Raw genomic sequence first — 20407 nt, 5'->3', positions numbered from 1 at the left:
CCAACAATGTTTTCATCAAAAGTGAGCTGAGAGTTATAATTAGGTGCTATTCCTCCAAAAAATGGCCAGAGGAATGGGTTTCAGCGATGTGCACAGAAACCTCACAACCATGAGGCCTGCAGAGAAACAAGTATGGCTGCATAAATAATCCAGAACCAGGGCAGTAAAAGCTTCTTTTTTTTTATATAAGTGAGGCTTAATACAGCAACAGGCCACATCTCACCAATGACCAGGCAACCACTACCATGACCCAAATTACAGGAACCAGACTGGCCTATCCTACATAATTTCATGCCATACTTCTACTTTCTGGATTATTTAAAATGTGTTTTCATCCATTCCTGGGATCCTTGTAAAAAATAAAAAAAAATAACAACTGGAGGATTCTGACAATTACTCTATGTAATTATAGCAGCAAGACTCTGATCATGGGAGCAGTAACTTCATTTCAATACACAGCAGAGATGAAAGCAGAATTACAACAGCTTCAAAACATTCCTAGTTACTATTTTGTTTGTTTTTCTTCAATAATTTATAACCAAAAGACCAGAAGTCCTCACATTTTCAAGAAGAGACTGAAGATTGACTTTTCTAGCACAGCAGAATGTATCTTTACTTGAGGGACACCGATGGGCTCCATTTCAGAATTGGTTAAGTAGCTAAGAGTTGGTTAAGTAGCTTTAACTTGGCCCGTAAATATGAATTCCACTCATTTAAAAAAAAAAGATGCACCATGATAGAGATTTTCCATCATTACTACTGTGATGCAACAACCTAGCTGTATGGCACTATCATTTAAGTAAATCCAGAGAGAATCATGGAATTTGGTTAAAAATACAAATCCAAAATATAATGATGTTGCTGGTGACATGGCCATGAGTATATTACGTTTAAGCATAAAGTAAACCGAGAGATGTAATTTATTATATTTTTGGAGGTATGACTTCTGACTAACGCGATATTTTACAAAGAGGAACCAAAGTGACAGAGCGAGTACTGTGACAAACACAGCTTCTAAAAGCTGAAAAATACTGGATTTAAAAATGTTGCAATTTCTTTGCAACATACGACTTGCTGGAAAAGCAAGATACAAGCAATAATCAGTCAATAACTCCTCTCTTGAAAAAGCAAATCAGTTTGAAAATTGAGTTGTTTTGCAAGAAAATATACATTTCTCAAAAGGGTCTCTCTCTCTCTAAAATATGCACATATCTACAAAAATAAATCCTTAATCTACAGTTGCCAAAAATAGAACCAAACAAACATATATATCGGGCCTTCAAACTACTGATTATCAACACATCCTTCACTAATCTCTGTAAAACTGTTAGCATTCAATACATTCCACTGTAGAGGTCTTTCAGCTGGAGGAAGCCAGCTTGAATTACATGTGTCAGCTAAACATCCCTTGCTATGTTGCTAACAAAGTGTTTGCTTTTATCTGTATGATAAAGGCCAACAAGATCATTTTGGTAATTGTCACAAAAAGGTTTGACAACCTCTTTCTTTTCCCCAAATGATCTATGGCCAGAGTCTTAAGTTTATACAAAAGTTCTCATATGCTTGCTATCTTGATTGTTACATTGTTGGCAGACAGTGGAGTAATTAAGTATAATGCCAGCAGTGAGTCAGCATTCATTTTCTTATGTTCATCCTTTATAGAAGGTTTCCTTAATGTGTGACACAATGTTGGCAATATAATGAAGTCAATTCTAAACATAATGCAGTTTGGAAATCCTAAAGGAGTCATTTTCTCTTTAGTGTAAAACCAGAATAATGAGACGTCAGAACCATTAAACCACATTAGTCACGTTGTGGTTCCAAAGGGAATAGTGTTTCTTTATCCACCTACCCATTCTGTGGCTGCTGCATACTGGCACGGCCCTGTGAGCTCTGGGTGTTAACTTTAGGGGAGTAGGCCACAGGTTTAATAGCAGGTCCTGAGTTGGCACTACCACCTGCTGTAAATGGCCTCGCCATCTTGTTAATGGTTGTGCTGGGGGCAAAGGAGTACTTTGGCTGAACAGAAGCCGGAGAAAGTGAGTCCTATGGGGGTGTGGGAGAGGGAGACAGTGCAGCACATCACACAACATGCAGTTAGACATTTTTTGACACACAGTGATAGTTCCTTCTGCTGTTGCACAATCCCAAGCTTTACATTTAGCAAGCTTCCAACGCAGCCGGATAATATTTTTTTGTGCAAATGATTAGTCCGGGCTTCAGGAGATGCTCTGTCAAAGCCTGCAGGCTTTTCTCTGTGCATGGAAGAAGTGCTTAAATGGTGTGAGCACAGCCATTTTATTTGTGTTGGCAGTCTGCCAAGGACTGGCTTGAGTAATCTGCTACTGCTGGCAAGAGCAAAATGCTCACATTGAGAAATTGTCATATTTGACTGACATGTCTCACTAATGAGATTTCTCCCTGGGCATAATGCATGGACGGCAAAAGAACACCTACTAAAATGGAACATTGACTTTGGTGCAGCACAAAGCAGTTCATGACACCACTGTAGTGTTCACACAGTAGTCAGTCAAGTAGCTGTCAAGAGGTTTGACAGTGAAACTAAATGCATCGGTATTACTTTGGCTTCAGGGATTGTGCAAGGCGTCAGGAAATAAACCACAGGAAATTCCAAAAGCAATATTCACAACACTCCATCCAGCAAACAACTCGTTTAGCAACTCACTGATGCTTTGCTAATGCACAGCGCATGGACACTGAGAGCTTGACAGGTGACTCGAGTGAATCAGATGAATTTAAACACAAAGTGACAGAACACACTGTTGAAGCCAATTGCAAGCAATGATTAAAGGAAGTTTCAAACTCAATAGTCCAGTAGCAGACCATGCCAAAGAATCCAATTGTTCATACAGAGGTGTGCTCAATGTTTCAGAGAAATATAGTCTTACCTTCTGGTCTCCCCCTGCTTTGAAAGCTCTGTGAAAAGAAGTGACAGGAGCAGGTATTAGTGTTTGAATATATGTGTGAATGGGTGAATGAGTGGCAAATTGTAAAGCGCTTTGTCATAAGGTAGAAAAGGTGCTCTACAAATACAGTCCATTTACCATTTAAAATAAAATCACCTCCACACATTTAAGATACAATACTGAACGCTGTAATTTACACATCACAAAAGTCTGCAATGTTTCAGTCAAAAGAAAAAAGTTGTGTATGAGACGCTGTCTCCACGTTGAATTTCCATCCAAATTACGGTTTTATTTTTTATAAACTGGACAACATACAATTATATTATTCAAGCTGAAAAAAAACAAGTAATACTACAAGTAATACAACACTTTTAAACTTGCTTGTATTACACATCCTAATACATTTTAATTACAAATGACAAAATCTATAATATACAAAGTGACTTCAATTACAACTTAGTGGAACAATATTTTGTTGGGTCCTTTCATGGTAGTTTTTGGCCATGCTTCCCATTAGTTAAGACAACATTATAAATATAAGCTTTATGGCTTGAATAGGGAATTGCAGGAACTCCGCTTGAGACCATTTTACAAGGGGTATGCAAACAAGTGATCAGACGGGTTTTAAACAGGCACAGTTTAACCCACTTATCTAAATCACTCACAGATGCTAGAATAAAAGAGAATGCACTCAAAATGCCCATTATAATTATCCAGTGCATCATAAAACTACATGAGCACACATGTGCGACTGAACCAAGACATAGCCCTGCAAAATACTGTTGGATTCAGGTTGCTTCATTTCTCCTTAACATGTGGTTTAGATAATTGTGTTCAACTGGACTACTTTGCTCATATTTCATTGTTTGTACTGCCAAATGGAGTCCAAAGCTTACTCAAGCAAAGTCCCCTTACACCCATATCTCAACAATTAACCTAATTACCAAAGATGATACAAGCCATAGAAATGACGGGAGAAAAGAACCGGATTGTAATAGCTGATGTTTTCCCATTTGTAAACACCAAAACCTCGGGCTGTCTTCAGATTCACCCAGCCAGTTAAGAATACTGCAAATGTGACAGTGTAGTACACTTCTCCAATCTCTAACTCTAATCCCAGGATTCACATTATTCCTGTGTCTTTGCTAACTGAAGCCACACAGAAGACAGTTCATTAAAATATCTGTATACATTAAACATGAAGGCACCCAGCTTTACATTGCTGCTGGCTCCTAAAATAACTAAAACAAAAAACTACCACCATCCCCCTGCCCAATGTTTACATGCAACAGAAAGCTACAACAGGGTTAAGCAAAAATGGACCAGCCCTGCAGTCACCCTTATTGTTTCAGGCTACAGTCATACGCATAGAACAATAGACAGCACTTCCTGTAACAATGAGAAATGAATAACCGCTCACATCATTGCCTGCTCAACCAGTGATAGAGCAGTGTTAAAGACAGGATGACAACAGGGCTGTATAGATACGGAGAGAGAAGAGCGAAGGGCAGGCATCCTGACATGTCTGTGCATGTCACACTTCTGGGAAGAAAAATCAACATGACATTTGTAGCGCTTCAACTCGCCTTAACCCATAATTTGATGAGCCACACTTAGATCATGCATATAGAGAATGTGTGAGAGCTGCAAATGTGGAGATCATTAGGTCATTTTTTCATGGAAAAAGTTAGTTGGCTTGATCAAGTTTGACTTGCAGCTGAAACTGGATATGCACACTATGAGATCATTTCCTGCCTCGTGTCATCGGTCACTTATCGTAACTGATGCATGCTAGGCTTTCCAGCTGATGTTAGATAAAGTCAGAAATTTTCCCACAAAAATAAATAAATTCTCCCATCATACTGTAATCAACTTTGCACACATCACTGACAGACTCAAAACACAACCCTCTCCAGGCAAAACCCTGCAAACAGTGAACATTGAAATATGGACCTAGTGTGTCCCTCTAGCTTCTACATTATCTTCTTTCTTTGACTCATGTTATTTTGATTCCACCACCTATAAAAACGACTCTGGATATAGCCTAAACTTTACTCATAAAAAAGACACCAAATGATCATTGGTGTTGAACAAAATGAGGCACTAAACCAAAAAACTCATCTCATCCCTGTGCAGCTGTCCTCCTCTTCTGCCATAAAAAGAAAAATGGAATGGCAGCCAAGATATGAATAAAAAAAACTGACAATAGCTCTTCTCTGAGAAGTATTTCAGGAAAACAACATTTGCTTGTCTAACAATATAATAACAATAGGAGAGGGTGATATGAAAAGAGGAGACTGGGGAGTCATGGGTAAAAGAAAACAAAAGTAAAAGAATGTGAAATGTTTACAATAGTTGGACTCCACATGGAGATGAGAAATAAAAGGGAGGCAAACCACAGAATTAAGTCAAGTTTAGCTGATGTTAACATGCTGGCGCATTATAGACCTATCAAAACATTACACCACTGTCTGTGAGATAAAGGTGAAGAAGAAAACCAATGGAAAAAAAATACACAGTATTCATATTTTCTGTCATTAATATTCCGTTTTAAAAACCATATTCCAAACACAAAGCCACAGTTGGCTTTGGTATGTAATAATACCCCTTAAGACATATCCAAACCCCAATTTCATCTTCCTTCCCAAGCAGAATCCTCACAAGAAAAAGAAAAAAAATCTTTAACCTCTCAGAGAAATAACTACAGCAAGCCCTCAGTGTAATGAAACACAAATCATATACACATGTGAAATAGAAGTAGCAGTGTATGTGTTTACATAATTCATTTTCAGGTTTTGGCAAAGCATACCTGCCAGACACAGCAAGGATCCTATGAGGCTTTACCTCCTAGAATCATCTCATCCCACGTTCAAAATGTGTTTATGGGCTATGTCTTAACAAGGTGCCATTCATCATCAAAGCCCAAGTTTGAGTTGTGAACCTCTGTCAGACAGGCAGGAGGCACATATAGCTCAAAGATGACAACTGATCCATCCCTCGGCGGAGAGCATGACGTCACTTCTCTTGATTCTTATTTCCTCACCACAAAAGGCCAACACGATTCTCTTTCCTTATTCTCCTTTCCTTTTCTACTCTGAAAAAAAAAAAAAAACGCCTGGCCATGACTCCACTGCTCCCTCTACCTCACACTCCTTTTAGGGCATTATCTAGGTCGAAGTGTATTGCGTGAACTCTTTCTGCAGGAAAAAGAAAATACATGCAACATCAGCAATGTGTCGCGTTGGCAGCATGGAAAATGGGAATTGCAGCTCTTTGATTGCAAAGAGCATTGCCTTTTAGACTATCTCTACCAGATACAGCAACTCTCTTCATCTCTGGGCAAAATAATAACCTGCTAAAATATTTAGTAAACTAAATATTACAAGACTGCAGTGGTAAGACTCTACAAAGCCTTGACATCTTACTCCCCTCCTCAAAAATCTCCCTTTGATCCCCCAAGTTTAATCATCTCTGTACCTCCAACCATATCTCCCTCTTTTCTTTCTCATCTTTCCTCCATTAGTCTCTCTCCTTCTACTCTCAAGCTATTCTATTCTAACTGAATAATAAACTAGCTTACTCTTTGCTTTACCTTATTTTGATGATTGAGCAGAACACACCATGTCTCAATATTGAAGTCAATAGTCACTGATGAAGGTTATAAAAAAAGAAAAGACACTATGGCTAACGCATTTTTGCTTAAAGAAATTAGAAAAACAAGACAAGTATCAAAATAGTTGGCTGTCCATTTTTTTATTGACTTATTAAAATAGGCTTATCATTTCAGCTCTAGCTTCTATTACTAAGAAATACATATACCAAAATTCTGTCTCCAAGTTTCATGTTGCAACAAAATAAATTAACCTACTGAAAAAAAGGGACACATGAAGTAGTAGGCCCACTGGACTCAGTGATCTGTGCAGAGACATCTACGTTGTATGAAGGTGAGAGGAGCCAGACATATAAAAACAATATGCAGCAAATATCACCATGAGTTGGAAGTCTGATATTTTTAGTTTATGTTCTGGCTGTTTACTTCTGGAAAGTCATAAAAACGACCTGTGGCTACGGCTGGTTTGACTCAACATAAGTGAACAAAGTGAGGAGGAGAGAGAAAAAAGAAATAAAAATAAAAATTGGTTAGAACAGTCGGGTCTCTTAGGAGGAAACTAAATTAACTAGATGTAAAAATAGTGGAGTTATAGCTCGGATCACAACCTCTTTACTTTTTGATTTTGGATACTCATAAGTAGTCCCCTGACAGCAGTCAGGCTGATCTTTATTATTTAACAAGTCAGAATCTTCTCATTTTCTGAGGGCTTTAGACTCTGTTTGACTTTGGCTTGTACTCCACAGAAATACATTATCCGTCAGAAAGTTCTAGCATGAGTTGTGTGAGCAGTTATAAGTGCCGCCTGATTGTGGGTTATGCAGTCCTAATTAACATAATTCAAGAAAATTAAACAAAATTGATTTTCTTGGCTGAAGAAAGACTCTTTATTTCATTTTAAAGCGGAGACATGGTTCCTCTGAGAATGGTTTGTTTCAACCAAACAAGGCCAGTGCATCCTGATGGCATTTGGCATGCAAAGCTGGTGCTGAGTGCAGACTACTAACCCCTGCTCTTCTTTTGAATGATAAGGACAGTATATTACTGTAATACAGACGGAAAGAATTCAGACAGCATGTCTTCTCTTGTTACTTCAATTAAATAATGTTGGGGATTATTTTACCTAGATTAAAACAAACATCAAAATATATTGATTGATAATTTTGCTGAGTTATAGCAAGGTACAGAAACAGTATAAAACAGTCATGAAACTGAAATTGGCAACACTAGTGCCACCCCTCAAAACTTGGGACAAAAATCAAAACCTAAATATGGATAACATAAACATGCTTTGCACACTACCAATTATGTGAAGATTGGATACAATTTGTAGAAGAAGGAGTCGTAGAAAAGCAGTTGGAATTTGAAAAGATACGGGTTGCACCAAGACTCCAGAAAAATCATTTTTCTTATAACCTCACAGTTTAGGATTAATGAGCAAAGCATAAAGTTCTTCATAAATGACGATATAGTAGTGCCATCTGTACCAAAACCAAGTTGTTTCTTTTTTCTTTTTTTTCCATGGACTAACTTTTCATCAAAATCCGTAATCTGTTCAGCAGTTTCTGAAATATCCTGCTAGCTACAGTAATGGACAAAGAGACAAACAGGGTTGAAAATATAACCTCACCAGCAGAAATAATTACTTTTTTGAAAAAATATCCAAGTCTAACCCTAAAACTAAGCCTGGGGGAAATAAAATAATGGAATATGTGTGAGGATAAGTTTAATACCAGTGCATTTTTGCAACCATCTGTCATAGTGAGTCAAATTTCAAGGGCATTAAAGTATTTCTCTCTCCAAGGAAGGAAGGGGGATATGCGTTGGTTGTGTGGTTTTCTGCTGCTGTTTGACCAAGATAGAACATAGGGGTGAGTGATCATGTAGTGTTTTGTTACATCGTGCGTTGCCTGATGACTTACTTGCTGAGAGTGAGGGTGAGGGCGTCTGTTGCTGCTCGGATTTTGTTTTGTGCTTCCACATGGGTCATTTCTTCTGCATTGGTACCACTGATGGACACCACCCAGTCTCCCACCCCGACACCAGCCTGAGCTGCCTTCCCGGCCGGGGTCAGCTGTAAAAACCCAGGGGACAGAAAGCAGAGAGAAGTTAGAGGTACATGTGGACCGGGTTCTCCCAGGATATGACGGATGGATGTGGATGAAAAAACAGGTCTTAACAGGCAGCTCCAGGGGAAGAATTGCACCAATAATAGTATATATAAAAATCACAGAAATATTGAACCCTTTATTGACCAAATACATACAATTCTCCAATATTTGTATTCATCTTGTCGTTTCGAGGATGGTATGAAATAATCACAACATCTCAAAGCAAATAGTACATTTTTAACACTGCCTCCATCTCACAATTCCTTTTTGTTATCCTAGTCGACAAGTCATGTCTCAAAAAGAAAATGTTTTTGAAAAGACCTTAAAATGTCCCTGTGTGACTAAACTACTCGCCATTATCTCATATCAGCAGTTCAAAGCAAAACACAGGAAATCTAAACCTAAAAAAGTCATGCTCCGTTGACTTTGTTGCAATGTCTGTCAACGGCACTTAATAATCAACTCAGGGAGTCTGTGTGTCTGGGTCTGACGAGCCGGTCGAGAAATTTCACTCAACACTATCGGAAACAGGCATTATAGGTCATCATGATGTCATCAGTCATCAGCATATGATTTGCTGCAGATGTGAGTATGAAAGGATCTCTTGAAAGCTGCAGACAGGGACCATATGTTACAGATAATAATTTACTGGAACAACCCATCTAGACAGGTAAGTCACTGACAAAACAATGACATCATCCACAGGCTGTCACTGCTGACATATTGAGTCAGAGCACAGGGCTGGAGCCTTGTTACAAACAGGAAGAACTTGACATTGTCTTTATAGGTAGAAATGGTTTTCTACATGCACACAGTGGTTCTAGAGGACGTAGCAGAAAGTGTAGTCTACAGAGCAGAGATGCCAAATTGTGTTAAGTAAGGGCTTAGTCAGCTTGCCCATGCAGCTTAATGGAACTTAAGACGTGCCAAAGTCTCAGATAACTAAAGTACAAAGTGTTCAGCATCAGATAAGTGAGCGGGTGCCAGGATTTCTGGAAAAAAAAACTATTAGGATTACTCTCTGATGTCATGGATCCCTGCAAATGTTAGCTCGTCAAAAGCTCAGAGGACTCAGCCGTTCAATCAATAGATTTCTGCCATGTTCAGCTAAGATATCACTCTTGCTGCTTTGATTCTGCACATTAAACATAAACACTTGACCTGACTTGTGAGCGGGGAAGTAAAATGCTCTGCAAACTGATGACAGCTCAGGCTGAGATACCACTCCCCGCCCCACAAGACAACAAAGTTAAAGCCTGCCTTGAATCAAAACTGAAAATAGGCAGAAATGCATTCCTTAGGGGCAATCCAAGCTACACTTCTTTTACAGTCAAGTTCAAACATCACTTTAATTGCCTCTGATTTGCACTCACTAGAAGCAATTAAGGAAGTTAAGAAAGAAATAATTTCCCGAGTTCAGAAAAAAACTCAAGAGCTTTAACAGCGTACACTGAGAACAACTATAACATGGGCACATGTGACCTATTCTGAAAAGGGACATTCTGCACATGCCAGCGAGTTCACTACAGAGAGCCGCAGAATCATTTTCATTACTATACTGGATTAGCACCTTGTCATGTTTGTCATTTTAAGAGCTTTATACAACAGGACAGCTGAAGACATGAAAGGGGAACAAGAGTGGGGGAATGACATGCAGCAAAGGGCTGCAGGTCGGAGTCAAACCCAGGCCCGCTGTGTCTAGGAATAAACGTCTTTATATGGGTGCCCGCTCTACCAACTGAGCTACCCTGGCACCCGCAATTTGTCATTGTTAGCTAAATAAAAACAAGAATTTACTAGCGTTTAACAAAAACAACAACACAGGCCATTAGCCTTACGACCTATTCACACCAGCATCACCCCGGCATCAAGATCCGTAAATTTGTTGCATGGTTGTGTGGGGGTGGGAGTGTCACTGAAATGGCCCCTTTGTGTGACCTCCTGTTGTGTCCTTTAACCCCCCAATGTAGCACAAGTAGACTTCGTTTTCCCAATTACGGTTTTCCATAGGATCATTTATAAATCTCGACATTTCCGACCGCACTTGAAGACAGCTTTATTTCACAGAGAAAGAAAAGCGATGGCAGGACTGGGCTTTGTTGTTGGAGGGAAACAGTCAGCTGTTACCATCTCCTGGGTAGTTAAGTGCTTGGGTTTCATTTTTTACCCTCATAGTGTTTTAAAACCTTCTTGTGGCAGCAATCGAGGCAGTGATGTTTCCTGCTTCTTGTACGGAACTCTCACACTCCCTAAAATTGTCTGATCGCCGGTTACAATTGCCCACCACAGTGTGATGCCCGTTTGTTTTTCTCCAATAGTTAAGTCAGTTTCAATTTTTTTGCCGCACACCACTTTTTATTTATTTTATTTTTTTAAGGAGGTGAACAAAGAGGTGTTCAAATGTTACTAGCCAGTGCAGTAATAGATGCCTCAGTAACATAAAATAAAAAAATAAACAGAAACCCCTACCACTGGGTATCATCTTTTTTTAATGAGAATTTAATTAAGCAATGAAAGCTATTGCAAGTCAACTCTGAAGTGGGGTGGGACTTTGGGTCTGTGGAAAGAGACAAAGTTATTCTATTTTTAATAAAACATGGAAAATAGACAGGTAAACTATGACTAAATAAGGAATGCAAATGGTTTCACGAAAATGAAAATGATGAAGTAGAGTTTCAGAGACTTGGAGAATCTCTACCAAAGAGCACTCAAACTGGTGGCCCAACACCCTACAGACATTTTATGTTGGTTTTGCTATCTGAATGTACTCAAAGAATCTTTTTTACTAAAGTAGGCCAACGCTTTTACCTTTATAGCTGACCTCTACATGTAAAAGGTGAGATAAAGAGAAAAAAGAAGAGAATGTATGAAGTGATACAGATTGTATGCGTGCATGTGTAGTTGTGAGAGTTGAGTTTCTGATGGACACAGACACCTGTGCTCCTGGCTCAGGTTCAGAGTGCAGCTGCTCCCTCACTTGAGAAGGCAGCAGTTATAAGTTGCTGTGCTCAGACCTTTGGATGGTAGGGGGCGGACGGAAACCCTATACCACCTCCCAGCAGTTTGTCAATACAACCAAGGACAGTGGAAAACATGTTCCTGAAGGCAACACACTGCACTGTACCTGACATCAACCAGGAATCTAACACGATGGCACAGTCATGATGTGGCATAACATGACTTAGCAGTGATACCACAAAGATGGCTTTTTGATTGATTCTGACACAAGTAACAAACTAAAAAGCAGTGTCATCCTGTCATAAATAAGTTTGTGCACATATTGTTGTAGCTCATATCATACTTTAGGGATGACGTTTGTCCAACTGAAGGTCTTCACAACCACAGGATTAGCCGAACAGTTAGTAGCGTGTTTCAAGGCTTTTTGGCAGAGCACAGCAGGAGAGCTGTTTTGGTATGCTTTCAAATTTCATAGCATGAGCCAACCTTTCAAAATGCAACGTCTTGAATTCACCTTTGAAGTGCTCCCCTTGACTGACTCTACAGGTGAGCCAAGGCCTCAGACCTGCTCCAGGGCTGGCTACTCCTGTTTTCAGTTGAACTAATAATGCATTAAAAGTTTATATAAAAAGGCGTAGATATACTGACCATGTAACTCTGCACCAGCTCACTTTTTATTCTTTCCAAGGCTACATGGGGATCAAATGACAGTCTGTCCTTACATCACTCACACAGCACAGCTGATGCAAAGCCATAAATATCCCTCTGAGAAATAGAAAACTAAACCTGGAAGTATGTGGTCCCCCTTAAAGGACTGCAGTGGAACACCTAGCACTAACTCACCTTAAGAAACACTGCTTACAACATACAACATTCACAACCAACTAGCCACACATAAATGCCCCCCTGCGAGCAATCTATCAGTAAGTACTGAATTATTAATTCACCCCTCTAACAAGGGCTCTTTTCTCAGACTATGTGTATATGAGAAAGGGAGTGTTTTTAAGATTACAAAAGTGATAAAGCAACAGATGGTCTACGAGCCAGACGGAGACACACGCAGAGAAACAGGAATAAAAGACTTGATGACACATCCTGCTGTGGTGGTCGAGAGACATTGATAAATCTCCTCACTCGCTTATTGACTTGACATCATCTGAAATTTCCTCCGAACATTTGATTTGAGTGCTGTGGCATGTGTTTGTCGATAGAAACCAGATGGTGCTCAGGAAGCTTGGCTATGGTATCATAATGTTTATGGAATCATGATGGCACGAGATCTGGGACAGATATATGGAGAAACTCCTCTGAGGAGTTGTACGGCTGCCCCAGAAGGGGGGTAGATTCAATTGAAACGCCAATGAAACGACATCTTGCTTCCTAAATTTTCAGGCCTTTCATTTTGCAACAGGATGCTGGGGCCAACAAGCCGAGAGAGATATAATTTCACCTAAGTATACCTTAGATTTCTCAAGGTCACAAGAGTCTGAAGACACTCAAGAAAAAAGGAAAAAAAACTTGGCACCAACTAAAGGTTGTTTAGAAAAAGGATAAAGACACAGTTGGCGGTTTCTGGAGGCAGGATCAAACTCACAACAACTCAACTGACTGCATTTTCAGCTCTCATAGGAGGAGATGCTCGTGTGATAAAAGGCCTACTGGACATTTTTAATTGATTAGTTGTCAACTATTAAATTAATCGCCAACTATTTCAATAATGTATGAATTGGTTTGAGTCATTGATAAAAGTTCTCTAAATCCAGCTTCTTAAATGTGAATATTTTCTGGTTTCTTCACTCCTCTTTGGCAGTAAACTGAATATCTTTGAGTTGTGCACAAAACAAGACATTTGAGGACGACATGTTGGGCTTTGGAAAACACTAACCAACATCTTTCACCCTTTTATAGACCAATCAACTAAAAGAGAATATTTTTTACAGATTAATCAACAAGGGAAATAATATTTAGTGTTGCTCTGCTAAGCAGCATCCAACCCATGTTCATTCCAAGCTGGGAGACGGGTTCTACTGACACACACGGCTGTGTCCAGTACGGCTGTGTCAGTTAGAAAGGGTCTAGCTTTTCAGCCATGCTAACAGAGAAAGGCTTTGCTTTCTTGTTATTTTTATATTCCTTAATGGCATGATGAAGGGTCAAGAGCACTTTGTTAAGATTTCACTAGTTAGAAGTTTTTATACCTCTGCTAACACAAGGCAAGGAAAACAAAAAATTGTCTATTAACATTGAAAAAAGCGAAGTACTTTTTTTCTGCTGAAAATTGTTGTATACATACATTATGCTAAAGTCAAAAAGTGATTTTTTTTTCTTTCACTGTGACTTATCAGTTTGTCTTGGCATGTGCTCCTTTCCTCTGATCTCACTAGAAAAGTATCCCAGTGAGATTGGGGGAGTCCATCATATGCAGGAGAAAAGTGAGTGTGGAGGACATATTTAGACACAGAAAGGAGACAAGAGGATTGTCTGTTGGCAGCAACAGGGTGGATATGAGAAAAATCCCAAGAATGCTGAGAAAGCAAAGCTTTCCAGGCTCGCAGACAGAGGAGGAAGGAAACAAGAGCATTCATAGAGCATGGAAACCTATATACCAACTCTCTCACACACAAACACACAGGAGGACTCACACAAGTCAGACACCTAAAACTTTCCAAATCAATACGAAATATTATCAGAATCACCATTTACAGTGCAAAATTATGTTATTGATGATGTGATTACATTAGGACTGTCTCAAATTAACAAGATAAGCACAAGCTCTAAATAAATCCGGTCTCAACACGAACGGTCATTTAATCTGTACAAAAACACTTAAACACATTGATTTTACAGGAGTTATCACTTGCAATCTCTTTTCCTTACAGAGTTGACCTGAGCCTTTTGTCCCATCACTCCACATGTTCTTATTGTGTAATCACTTTTAACCAACTGTCTGGGTTGAGATCCTTATCTCATCAGCTGCAAACCAGTAAAGAAAGACCCCCCCCGGGGCGACCTCTAGCTCAACCGTTAAGAGCGTTCGCCCCATGTTGGCTGAGTCCTGAAGCGGCCTGAGTTTGAATCCGACCTGTGGCCTTTTGCTGCGTGTCATTCCCTCTCTCTCTCTCTCTCTCTCTCTCTCTCAACTCTCAACAAAAAAATAAAAGAAATTAAAGACCACCCATTATAGTCATTCAATATAAGTGAAGTTGAGTTAAGGCCTGACTTTTCTTCCTGTTACTAAAGGGATCCTATATATCTTTGAGGTTTACATCCCCTGGTTGGGCCGTTTTCATCCGTGTGATTCACTGTCCAGTGTTTTATGAGAAACACAAGGGGAGCCAACAGGTTCTGAGAAGTAACGAGAGAAAACTTGTCACATCTTTAGAACTCGTGTACCCTGAGGCCTGTTGGAATAAGCCCTGCAGATATTAGCCACTGACCAGTCATTAAGGCTCCAATCTTAGCAGTACCGTCTCTAGAAAGAACAATCATCATTTTTTAACCAAGCTGCTTAAACAAACCTGGGTCTATCAAAATGTAAGGAGAGATTGGAAGGCTTTTCCAAACAAACAAATGTAAGCCCTACTTTTTTGCAGCAAAGAAAATAAACATCATCTGTAATGTACTTGGATTGCCCCCCCACCTGACATCTCTCCATTTGTCCATGAATAGGTTGCGTGTGTGTGTGTGTGTCTCATGCCTGAGTGTAGCGATTACGAAAAAAACTGTGTAAATTGTAATTTGGGGCTATTTGTGGAATGTTTTTTATACGAAAAAATGCACAATGTTCCCCCTTGTCATTAATCCAAGAGGAACATAGTGTTTCTGACTCTCCTGTGTGTGTTTCTGACTGCGATGCTGCCAATGAGCAGAGCAGGTACAAAACATGTACAGACAAGGCTGGTGATAACTGCTGCCGTTTACACAGGATTACATCAACACTAAACACACCTTGATGCAATCACACACACACACACACACACACACACACACACACACACACATACATACCACTCTTCATTAGACCATGCTAATCAAAGCAAAATAAAATAGTGCATAATTCGTTTGCAGCTTTTAATTACAATGTTGTGACTTTCATTCTGGCAAAGAAACCAACAATTCATAGTGTTTGAATAACTATGTGGAGAAACCTTGTGAGGACTGACCTGTACATAATTACCTATTGACTAATAATGAATCCTTCTAAAATGGTAAACTACAAATATTGAACATAATTGATGATGTAATAAATGTAAATCAGTCTCACATTTATATATCACCCCAGCCTCTAAGGTATCAATATAACAACGTCAGTAGGGAATGAGTGCATAATAGAATGTCAGATCTGTGTGCGTAATAGCTGGCAGCAATGTTGGAATGATTTTTTGTGTGCGCATGCGTGTGTGTGAGTGAGTCTGTGTGTTTGTTAGTCAAAGCAGCGGTGCACTTATAAGGCCTGGAAAGTGGGTGCTGCTCTCTTTTATAGCCACAGTAGTTCATCCAGTATTTACAATTCATTCAGTAAAGTGGCAACAGCCTAACATGGAGAGTACAAAGCATTGTGAAACAAACAACATGTCACTGTAAACAATTATTACTATTAATCCAAAAAAGGTACACGTTGAGACTTACTGATTAAGAGTTGGGGTATACACACAATATAAATGTGAGTGATTTTTAAAAATGAGCACCACAATCTACAGATGCAAATCTGCAAGCATAAAAAAAGATGATCCATAAGCTCAGGTGGGGTCATTATGTGGAGACTAGTCTATATCAGTGAAGATTCATTTAGGGGATTGCTCCGGTGCCGCTAGAAGATCCACCGGATTTCATTTATTTTAGGCTGGATGTCAGTCACCTTCCGCTTTCTTTGTAATGACATTCTAAACTCTGATCGATTTATGCTAACTATCTTTAACTGCTCCTCAGATCTCTGCAGGGTAGATCCAGACACCTAGCTAGACTACCCGTCCAATCTAAGTTTTCTGGTGCACGACTAAAACAACTTCAGAACAAGCACAGGTTCCAGCAAAACTAGTTGCTTCCCGAGGCTATTTTGCAGAGGCACTGTTATTAGCTTAGCGCCACCCAAGATGAACGTGATTGGTTTAAAAAAAATAAAAATAAAAAGGCAATAAACCAGAGTACATTTTTCTCCCATCTCGGAGTGCTGTGTGGTCTTGCCAGATCTAGGTCTGGCTATGCAAGATTACGTGGACACCAAGACTACAAACATTGACAGAAACTTGTAAAAAGGCTTTTATATAGAACAATGGAGGAACAAAATGGATGATCCTTAACGCAAATCCCCAAGAAAAGTGCAAATACATCAATGTTCACAAATGCACAAAAGCTGAACAAAAGCTTACTCCAATAACAAACAGATGCTTACCCTTGACACGGTGAGGGGCATGCTGAAGTCCTTGCCACCCTGCAGCCTGAAGCCCCAAGGCGCTGGGCCGTTGAGGGTTACAGAGTATACGTTCATAGCCTTGAAAAGAGAAAAAGAGGAAACAGTGTCTTAATTAGCCAGGAAGTCTGGAAAATGTCCTTTTCTGCTTTATCCAATCAGCTTAGCTGCTGCATTTGTTTCACACAGAAACTGACACTGAAACTGTTTTCTTTCAGAGTATATTGTTACATCTTAGGAAAGTTCTGTTTTAAGAATAAGCAATAATACAATAATCCATTTAACTTTACCATAGCTTACAAGACGATAAAGTACCAGATCTGTTGCTGGGACACCACGAGATCTCTTGCGTCATAATCTCAGGTGAGCATTCATATAGGGGTCCAATTCAGAATTATAAGTAAAGTATATTATTATGCAAATGAGTAGCCTTAAAAATCTACTGGACAATAAGAACAGAAGCCACATTCAACATCAGTTATCTTTCAGTTTGAATACAGCCAACTCATTGTAATCTACAAATAACTTAACCATTTAAAGTGAACTACAATAAAACATTGGCCCATTTGCCCACAACATACTGTACAAACTTGCCTAGACATTTTTTTTATATTTTACATAATGTGTACAGATGTGAAACCATGACAAAAAGGGGGGAAACAACTTAACCAAAACAAATTGGTAACATAGAATGGCAAGTCACCAAATAGCCGGGTAATTTTGGGAACCAAAGACAATTTGAGACGTCCGGCTATATCCCTTGCGCATTACGGCTGTACTGCTGTACCTGCACCCTAACACACCTCTTGCTCCTCCTACTCAACCCTACCAGGTGTCATTTCTTTTCGTGACCCACAGCTAGTTTCCCCAAGATGCCACCATGCAAACCTACCTGTTCCTTAAGGGCTGGCCAAAAGCCCAAACCTGAGAGAAAGCTAGATAGTCAGTAAGCTAGTGCAAGCAGATTCTTTCTGTTGGCAAAAGCTACCCCCGACACTGTCTGTGACACAGGCGGGCCATAGCCTCTCCTCACTCCTCAGAGGCTATATAAGGAATGTAAAACTACACCAAACTATTTCAGCCCAACACCCACATGAGTCACAGAGAGAAAGGGGGGTAGGAGAACGGAGAGAGGTAACGTCAACTACCCCTATATTCTGGCAATAGCCTACAACATCCAAGTCAATGGATTTTTTTTAGTGCACTTGAGAAGCAGGAGAGGGCCACAAGTTAAACAAATTCTACATTCCTTATGGAGGGCATGAAGCACAGTACAACCAAACCAGCAATTATACTTTACCATTAAGTCCTTAAAGCAACAGAGGAGCTCACAAATAGTAAAAAATAAGGTTTCTAAATATTAGAAGTAAATATGGCCCTTGTCAAAAACTAAAAGGCAACGAGCCAAGCACCACAAAACCTGCTGATTAAATGGGAATTCTCTTTAGTTTTTAATTTGTATCCGTTTTTTTGTGTTTGTGTAAGAGTAAGTGGATTGGATTTGTTTAGTGTCATTTCTCTCATATTATACCTCCTATAGAGAATTACAGGATCCAAGAAAATCAATTATAAGACAGACAGCTTAAGACAATAAAAACCTACAGGTTATGCAAGTTAGATTTTACTATTTTTTTTTCCAAACAGATTATAATAAGAGTGCAAGTAACAACATGAATCGGGATGCATTTCAGTTCATTAAATACCACCCTCTATATTAAGCCTGTGGAGTATTCATCAACCTATATGCTAGTTAATGCCTGTGGTACACATTCTAGGGACGGCCTCCCTGTTTATGGTGTTGCTATTTATAATCTATGGGGTCACTGTTAATGTTTCTATAGGGACTCGTACTTTTAATGGAAGCGTTGTATATTATCCTCACATACACAAAACTAGACGCTTATTTCTTATAGGCTACGCAATTATAAGCATATTAAACTTTTAATTGATTTCAGTGTTTCAAAGACAATCGTTTGCAACAGCTGGTTAAGACTGGAGAATAAGTAAGTGTATAGGCCTACCTTGAAATATATAACCTTTACATTCACAATAGAAACGGCAGGAAGGGACACAAAAACTGGCTAGTTAGTTAGTTTGCGCCTCTACAGACAGACTGTGGTTCAGAGCAGCCAGCCAAAGCCATAAAGTGCACAGTAAGGAGCACAACACAGCCCGTACAATGACTTAGACTGTGAAAAAGTTCGCTTTAAAAAGTTACTCCACACACGAAGCAATGCGTTTAAACGTTTGGACAAAGACTACGCTTACCTCTTGTCCCTCCCTGTGTCCTCCAGACATCACGAGTGAGTCTATAAGATAAAAAAAAGTCAATCGGTAAGTACGCTAACTTTCGGACTTCCTTAAAGCGGACGTCAAGAAGCCACAGTGGATCCCCTTGGTGAGAGCAGCGGGATCATCCCTCAAAATTCTTTTAGTAGAACTCGGTTGATACGTCACAGGTCACGTGGGCCGCTGCTTCATTTCATACCACTTCATAACCATGTATCATACTCGGGCTGTAAACTAAAGTAGGCCGAGCTAATAAATCATAATGACGTTTAATACCACTTTTAAAAAAAAAACATGTATTTAAAAAAAGTCAAATACAGTCAATATATCAAGTTAACGAACAAAAATATTTCAGTAACTGTTTTTTTTACAGAAAACCTTCAGTTCCCTAAACATATAGGCTTGACAGCCAAATCACAAGGACCAACCTTGCTAGCGTTAGCTAACTAAGTGTCCAGGGGCAATGGGGAAAAAAAAATATTCAGAGGTTACTTGAGTAGGTAGCAATACTATATAAAATATGTTGTTTGTAACAAGTAAAAGTATTGCATTCAAAACGTGTCTCAAGTAAAAGTAAAAAAGTATTAGCATAGAAACAGTACGAAAAGTAAAGGTAGATACTCATTATGCAGAATGTTTAAGTGGGAGCTAATTTTAACGACTGTTTATAACCTAGTGTTGGGTAGCTTAACCTTTAATAATGTATTGAAATGCATTTGTCGATTTATATTTTGTATATCATTAGTCTACAATCTGTAAAGTCACTAGTAACTAAAGCTGTCAATTAAATGTGGTGAATTAAAAAGTAAATGTCCCTCTGAAATGTAGTAAAGTAGAAGTAGGCCTATAAAATATAGCAATAAAATGTAAACTTAGTTAAGTACACTTGAGTAAATTCCACCACTGGCCTTACCTTTACCTCTAAAGGTCAAAAAACTAAAAACCTTTCTCGTCTTATTTACATATCTCATCCGTTTGTTTTATTGTACTGCATGTACAAAAAGTGTTTGCCCCCTTCCTCATCTCCTGTTCCTTTGCATGTTTGTCACACTTAAGTGTTTCGGAACATCAAACCAATTTAAACAATAGTCAAGGACAACAC

General features: G+C 39.2%; 1 protein-coding gene across 2 annotated transcripts in view; it reads right to left on the bottom strand.

Moving 5' to 3' along the window:
- The window catches only part of pdlim7 (PDZ and LIM domain 7), a 31755-nt gene extending 12207 nt beyond the window's left edge, over nt 1-19548 (bottom strand). Inside the window, exons 1-5 of one of the 2 annotated variants that reach the window (XM_034883529.1) lie at nt 19285-19548; nt 16999-17097; nt 8460-8611; nt 2910-2937; nt 1853-2046 (exon numbers count right to left, since the gene is read on the bottom strand). In XM_034883529.1, the coding sequence (XP_034739420.1) occupies nt 1853-2046; nt 2910-2937; nt 8460-8611; nt 16999-17097; nt 19285-19314 (503 nt within the window). In that variant the 5' untranslated portion in view covers nt 19315-19548. Of the gene's footprint in view, nt 1-1852; nt 2047-2909; nt 2938-8459; nt 8612-16998; nt 17098-17908; nt 18127-19284 lie in introns of those variants that run through there. The other variant, XM_034883530.1, reaches the window with a different exon arrangement.
- Between the last annotated feature and the right edge of the window lie 859 nt (nt 19549-20407).

The sequence above is a fragment of the Etheostoma cragini genome, chromosome 10 (assembly GCF_013103735.1).
Source record: "Etheostoma cragini isolate CJK2018 chromosome 10, CSU_Ecrag_1.0, whole genome shotgun sequence".
Lineage (NCBI taxonomy): Eukaryota > Metazoa > Chordata > Actinopteri > Perciformes > Percidae > Etheostoma > Etheostoma cragini.
Note: the sequence above shows the minus strand (reverse complement) of the source record. Positions and strands in the feature narration are given on the sequence as shown.